Source organism: Prunus avium, chromosome 1 (assembly GCF_965620075.1).
Source record: "Prunus avium chromosome 1, drPruAviu1.hap1.1, whole genome shotgun sequence".
Lineage (NCBI taxonomy): Eukaryota > Viridiplantae > Streptophyta > Magnoliopsida > Rosales > Rosaceae > Prunus > Prunus avium.
The window spans coordinates 35,474,198-35,481,336 of record NC_142284.1 but is presented as its reverse complement, the minus strand read 5'-3'; the positions used below and the strand labels follow the sequence as shown (position 1 = coordinate 35,481,336).

General features: G+C 41.1%; 1 protein-coding gene across 1 annotated transcript; it reads right to left on the bottom strand.

The window, feature by feature from the left end:
• Positions 1–1,026: 1,026 nt before the first annotated feature.
• RBOHD (respiratory burst oxidase homolog D) lies at positions 1,027–6,393 on the bottom strand. The gene is made up of 12 exons (XM_021971786.2): positions 5,156–6,393; positions 4,885–5,047; positions 4,643–4,691; positions 4,420–4,533; positions 3,877–4,305; positions 3,404–3,790; positions 3,191–3,286; positions 2,975–3,090; positions 2,758–2,860; positions 2,588–2,661; positions 1,928–2,499; positions 1,027–1,673 (listed from the first exon to the last, which is right to left on the bottom strand). The coding sequence occupies exons 1-12, from the start codon at positions 5,856–5,858 to the stop codon at positions 1,564–1,566; spliced, it is 2,916 nt and encodes a 971-aa protein (XP_021827478.1). The 5' UTR covers positions 5,859–6,393; the 3' UTR covers positions 1,027–1,563.
• Between the last annotated feature and the right edge of the window lie 746 nt (positions 6,394–7,139).

The following is a 7,139-nucleotide window of genomic DNA, read 5'->3' as shown; positions in this document are numbered from 1 at the left end:
CTTAGTGTTTGCCTTTGGGGCCTTGGGCGGGGTAGGTTAGGACTTGAGACTAAAGGAAAAAGCATCATGCCTGAATCATTGACCAAGGAATAGACAAGTATTTGTTCAATTTCAACACCAGAAAGTCAAATCAGAGACCAAATTCTATTTTGTGAAGTTTGTGATGTTAAGCATATTCCAGTTGATCAAGACGTTCAACTTTGAATACCACTTTATATAAATTAGATAATTCAGATGATCGCTTCTATTTTAAAAAAAAATTGTGGCATTCGTGATGTGTAAGAGCATCTTCAAGGGAGATGTTAAATGTAAAATGTAAAATTTGAATTTGATGGCTTATGTGGCAATTTGACTCTTTAAAACAAAAATTAACTCCACCCGAACTGCCAAATATTATATTATTTTATTATATTTTAAAATCAAATATGGCTCATATGATTCATAAAGTTTTAAAATAGAGCAAATGATAGTAGAGTCCATGACTAAAATAATATTTGACGTCAAGTTTTTTGATATGTTATTTTTGACATATCTCTTCCAACTTTCAAATCTATGTAGGATTTGACTACTCAGTTAACTTTCAATTTTTGTCATATTTCATGTTCATGTGGCAATATAACATATCGATTGGTGATACTCTAGTGTGGATCGTTAGAAAATATGAAACAGGGCCAACTTGTAAACAATGTGCGGATTACCAATTGCTATCTGAATTAGTGCACAAACGGAATGAATGACCTTAATTAAAACTTCTCCATCATCAGAAACAAATAGAACTCTTCTAGAATACTCAAACGGCATTATACTTCTCAATACCAAAACTATTCCTTTTTTGTTTTTTTGTTTCTTTTTCTTTGGGTTTTTGTCTCTTAGATAAAGATTTGTCCACATTATTTATTGGATGTCAACTAGCTTGTTATTAAAAAGAGTTAATACATTCAATAAGGGTAAATTTGGAAAATAAAGACTAGTTTGTGTGATGCTTTAATGATATTATTTGAAATGTAAGGAAAGTAACACTGATCATGAGAAGAAAGAAGAAGGTTGCTAGCATTCCATTTGAAAGAATGACATCCAATAAATAATGTGGACAAAATCTTTATCCAAGAGACAAAAATCCCAAAGAAAAAGAAACAAAAAAAGACAAAAAAGGAACAGTTTTGGTATATGCAGTGGGTTGCTGTGGTGATGAATCAAATCATCTAATGTGTCACAGCTGCCATACTATAAGACTATATCCATTATCGGTGGTCACCTTTTGCGGCGGGTCCCTTCTTCTCCACTTTCCTCCAAACCAAAGACGGTACACTTTGCTTGCTGCTGTCTGTGGTAGGTATTATTGCATTATTGCACACCCACCACCCCATGTGGTTGAGTGGAGACCTCCCTTCCTTCCTTACTTTTATTTCCCATTTTGTGTGCGCAAAATATCTCTCTACTTTCTAATCTACACTTCTTACATATGCATCAGATCAGCTAAACTAGGGATATACAGGAGGCTTTCTACCACCGCTGGTCTGCATAGATTAAGGCATGCTATTTTGTTTATAATTATTATTACAATTAGAAGTTCTCTTTATGAAATTCGAACTTGGTGGTTGTCTTGCGGGAGAAGTGCAAAGCCAATTCCTTCAAGTCCTTTGTTAGTGCTGGTGCCCCACAATAAAACACGCCTGCACAAAATCATAGATATACATAAACACATATGCCATCATCATTTTCGTCATGATTATGGTTTTAATTAAGAGGAATGTTAGAGCCAGTCGTCCACGAATGTAGAATTCGCATGAATAGCGCCCGCATGAGCACGACTCTAACATTCTGAATATGCATGAATTTTTGTCAATTTTTCAAAGTATAATGTGGTAGGCGAAAGAAGGTGGGCTAAAGTAGTAGGTGATGTGAGGTGAAGGAAGTTTGTACTCACCCACTCGGCTATCAGGATGGTGGCGAGCAATATCCTTGTAGACTTGGCGCCAGTTGGGCTTGGCAAAGTGGGATTTGACACGTGTCCCGGACACCACATCCACACCATTCTTGGCATGGTGAAGGGACTGAAGCATGGCAATGAGGGCTGACCTGGCATCTCCTTCCTCATAAACACTGGTGCAGTAGTTGTGGATCTCAATGACACCCTTCTCGTCCATGTCCGCCACCTCATTCAAGATCCCTTTGAACCATTCAAACGAGCCTTGCTCCCGCGTCACCCAATAATAATAGGCCTTTCTGGTCTTGAACCCTTTGTTGCTCTTGTTCTTGCCGCTGCTGCTATGGTTAGGGGTTGATGAGTTGCCACTGACCCTGCCCATTTCTAGGGAAGACTCTAATATCGAGTCGTCGTCTTCCTTGCCCTTCATTTTCATGTTGTTGATGATGTCCTTCACAATGCTCACCATGGGAGTGGCCCCGATTCCAAGCCCCACTAGCAGTACTACGTCGTATTTCTTGTAGTCCTGTGCTGGTGCCCCGTATGGACCGTCTATCAATATCTTGGGAAAGCTGTTCCACCAATTAATCACATTAAGATCAACCTTTGAAGAAAAAAAAAACATTTGTAAAGATGTGTGTGTATCTAATTAAAATATACCTGGGATTGTTTCCTCCTTGCATGTTATCAGCTCTGAGTAGGCCACTCTTCCCACCAGTTGGAGGCTGACACACCTAATTAACCAATGTAAACAAACAATACTGAGATTAATTTTGAAATTAACAAGTTCATGTAATTAATTAAGAAATAAGAATTGTTGAACAACAAACCTCGGAGAAAACAGTTTTGAGCTGCCGCGTCCAGTCGCCTAGTGTTCGAATGTGGACGCTCAGGTAGTCGTCTCCAGGTGCTGAGGTAATGGAAAACGGGTGCCTGTTGACCATATAATTAGGACATAATTAGATTTAGAGTGGCTTTGTTTTTGTCTAATTGGACATGATTAGAAGAAGACTGTGTGAACCAGATTATAAATATGTGCCTGCCCACCATTCAAAAGGAGAAACCGCAGCACAGTTGACAAACATGTACTGCCCGCTCTTGTATTTGAAGCCCTGAGGCTTCGACATGTGCAGTGCAAGCACATTTCCCGGATAAACAGCAACCTTCAATGATGAATTTAGCAATGTGTCAAACAACTAATTAGAAATTTGATGATACAATTTGAGCTAAAAGTTATACTTAAGCAAGTTTTAATTAATCTACCTTGAGAATCTTGACTGGCTTGATGCTTGATCGAAAAGCTCTGATCAACCTTTCACAAGCGTAAAGGACAACTGGGACTGCCAAGTACATCCATGTCTGCCACCGCACAAAAGCAAAATCACTCTCGCAATTATGCAGCTTAGATACCAAATGGGAAAGAAATCAAATTTTGGGGGTTTTTTTTATTCTTCAGGAATTGAATTAGGAACTGACCGTTTTTTGATACCATTCCTTGGTGAGGTAGAGTTTAATGCCGTGGACGATGAGCAAAGCATAGACAATGACAAACAGGTGGTGTGAATACCAGAAGGCATTGAAGCCTGTGAGCTTCTTCAGGGGCTTTGGCAGGTTCAGTTTGTTTCTCCTAAACCAAGGAGTGGCCAATGTGAAAGCTATGGCCATCAACACCACAATTGAAATGCCTGTCCACCCTTCCACCCCCTTCACAAACCACCAGTAGTTTGGAGGCTGCTCTTCCCCAAAGTACGGTACCATAGGCTCGTACTCTTCTTCAGTTGCATGAATTAGTCGTGGGAAATCGCAGGTTAAATGCGCCCCAGCGTGCAGTCCAACCCCGACAGCAATTCCAGCTGCAATGACCTGCATGATCAATTAACTTTCAGACTCAATTTTGTGGACCAAATTGAATTCTCAGTACGACCAGAGTGACATTTCGTTTCTGTTACCTTGTGGAAGTTTAAATTGTCATCGAAAGGGACAACGACGCCCAATTTGGTCTTGTTTCTGAGCCAAGTGATGGTGTTTCGGCAGACGGGTAGTAAAATTAAGGCCATGTTGAATTTAAGCGTCTCTGCTCCTCCTTTAGCAATGCAAACACAGTAGCCCATCGCTTCAAATGCTGCCTTATTCTTGTACTGCAGAAACTTGTAGACGAAGAGACCGGACACTACGCCAAGCCACAGCATCATAACCCATACTCTCTGCCAGTTATCTAACAAGAAGTATTTGGTCTTCTCATACCATCGTGTGATTGGGTTGTTCTCCTGTGTGGGCTTCAGCTTCTGGCTCAGCAGTTGGCTCAGAACCCGGCTTTCGTTTACGCTGACAGATTGGCCAACTGGAGCTTGCAGCAACAGAGTTTCCAAGTTTTCAACCTGTTTGAATAGTTACGGAGTCAATGCAAGGAAAGAAAATTGGACAAAGTATTTGTACATTTGAAAAAAAAGAGTTTCCGAGTTTCATGCATTGTTGCAGCAACACCAGCATACCATGATGTAGCCAGCACCATCCGGGTCTAGTTCTTCCATAATCAAAGCTGAATATTCCTTAGCTTGTTTTTGAATGTTGGAGAGCTTGTTTGCAGAAGCACTCAGACTAATGATCTGCACTAAAAAAAATTAATTTAAAAAAGATATTTTAATTACATGCATGTTTAGGAAGCTATCTTAAAAATTTGACCGGCCAGTCCTCAATAAACGGCGGTTCACCTACCTCTCGGACTTCTTCCTCTGTGATTCTACCGTCAGCGTCTCTATCCACCCTGTACACGTACATTGATTATGGTCCAATTACTTTAATGAGAATAATTAACAAAATTAACAAATATAGTAAGTGATAATTAAATAGATAAGTAATGATAAAAATAAAATAAATTTAGTTGTGTAGTTGTTGGTTTGGGTTTTGGGGTTCTTTTCCTCTTGTTTCATAAAAATCAAATCAAATTAGTGTAGTACATGTCAAAGAATGTTTGGAGCCTCGAATCAAAGCTTTCATCAGAAATTTGCTCCCAGAACTCTCGGAGCTGAGCTTTGTTCACGGCATCACCACTAATGTTACGCCTCCGAGCAATCGCGCGGAAAAGCTCTCCTGCAAACTCCTTCGACTCTTTGTTCATCCCTGATCGAACACATTAATCGATTAAAAACAACTTGAACTAATTTAGCTTTCCGTTCCTACTTAATTTGAGTGAAAATACATCAAACACTTGTGGATGTACGGACGGACCTATGCATTCCCCGAAGAGGGAAGAAGGGAGGAGGCCGTTGGATTTGACGGTAAGTTCATCGAAGCGCTTTTCGACGGCAACCCATCCGGAGGAGGAGGAGGCGCCTCCGCCGGTCTTGGCGGTGATGAACTTGAGGCTCTTTAAAGCGTGGGCGGTGGCAGACTTGGTGCGGTCGAATCTCCTCGCGTTAGACGGTCTCTTGGAGAAGGAAGCCAGGCGCTTCAGCTCCTGAGAGACTTGCCTGATGTGCGACGACGTGTTGCGAAGCAGCGAGGACCGAAACGACGACGATTTCTTCCCCTCAAGAGTTTTCTTGGCCAGCAGAGCCAGCTCGGAGTCTTCATTGCTGGCTCCGCCGGCGGCCTGGACGCTGTGGACGGCGACGGTGTCGTCTCGGATGTCGAGAGTGATCTCCACATAAGCATCGTCTTCGTTTTGGTCGGTGCCGGGGGTGCGGTTGCTGTCCACGGCGGACTTGTCGAACTTGGCGCTCTTAATCCGCCGCCAAGCTCTGGTGGATTTGGAAGATAATGAAGAAGGAGCGTAGCTATTGTGAGGCTCACCGAGCGGGCCGCTGAAAGCTCTTCTTTCAAATTCAGCTGGGCCGCTTTCTCCCGCGGCTGTCGACAACTGAGTCGACTCGGTGTCCGAGTTGTTCTCCGAGGAGGTCATCAGCCCTTCCTCGTGACGCCGACTCCCCATTGAAATCTGATTCAATTCTCCCCGGTATCCAAAAAATCCGTTAACAACAAACAAAACTAACAGAAATGAGAAAGAGATTGGTAGTCGAGATTATTTTTGTTTTGGTTTTTGGAGCTGAAGCGAGAAGTTTTGGGTTTAAAATGGAAGGTGTTTGGGAAGTATAAATAAGAGAGGAGCTTATGGCTGGTGAGAGCATGCAGTAATACGAAGGCGACTTTGAATTGAGAAAGTCAAGAGCATGAGAAATGCGAAGAAAAATAAGGCAAGCAAATTAGCGACAGGAAGGCGGGGATTGCTGGCTCTCAAAACTCGCACACACGGAAGACTGAGTGAGAGAGAGAGAGAGAGAGAGAGAGATATACGTATACAGATGATGCGGGTTCTTCTTCTTCTTATTATTATTTTAATGATGATAATGGTATTTTATGAGCTGCAGACGCGATGGAGAAAGTGGTAGGAAAACTCTGAGAAAGTTGTAGGAAACCAATGCCAATGCCGATCAACTCATTCCTGCAACCAAGGATTTGAGTGCCACCTTTTTTTCATTTTCCTTTTTTCAAAGCAACTTCAGTTGTAAAGTGTAAATTACATAAGACTTATCTTCGAGAATGTAAAACTAATTTTTGCTCCATTTAGACGGAATAAAAATTTAAAGATTAATTCCATTTTCTTGTCTGAATTCATTTTTGCTTTAATTTTTGTTGTGTAATTCCCCGCTCATGGGAATGGAGCGCATTTCGTGGCCAGCCGTTTACCTCCATTGGGAGAGCTCCCGCGACGAAAGGGATTAGTCACTGCTGTCGGCGGTGGATACCCTTGGGTCTCACCTAAAAAAAAAAAAAATTATTGAACATCCAACTTAGCCTAGTAACTGAACATTTATTTAAATATTAGAAAGAACGACACATGTAACGGTATTATTTGAGATAAAGACGATAAGATCATGACTGATGAGGACCCAGGTATTATCCTAAGTGATTGAATGGAGTAGAATAACGATATCAAAGCAAAAGAGAAATTTATATCCTAAATTGCTAAGTAAAGAAGTAAATTAAACATTATAATTTTGTCTTTTATAATTTGCAGATGTATGGTTAGATTCAATGTGCAGTTGCTGTGTCGTATAGAATAGGCGCGTAGGCCGGTGGGCTAATGGTAATGAACCAAACAAAAATAGATGAGTGGGATGCCGGAGAGTGACATTACTACGTCTATATCTCATAAACTTTGTCGACATGCCGTATAAACTTACTATTCATGTTGACATTTTTTGAGGAATAC

Excerpts from the sequence above, each read along its gene's own strand:
- RBOHD (XM_021971786.2), bottom strand. The coding sequence starts at position 5,858 with ATGGGGAGTCGGCGTCACGAGGAAGGGCTGATGACCTCCTCGGAGAAC. Across the intron at positions 4,306-4,419 it reads ATGGTGCTGGCTACATCATG|GTTGAAAACTTGGAAACTCT; the intron begins GTATGCTGGTGT and ends CTATTCAAACAG. Across the intron at positions 2,861-2,974 it reads GCGGTTTCTCCTTTTGAATG|GCACCCGTTTTCCATTACCT; the intron begins GTGGGCAGGCAC and ends TATGGTCAACAG.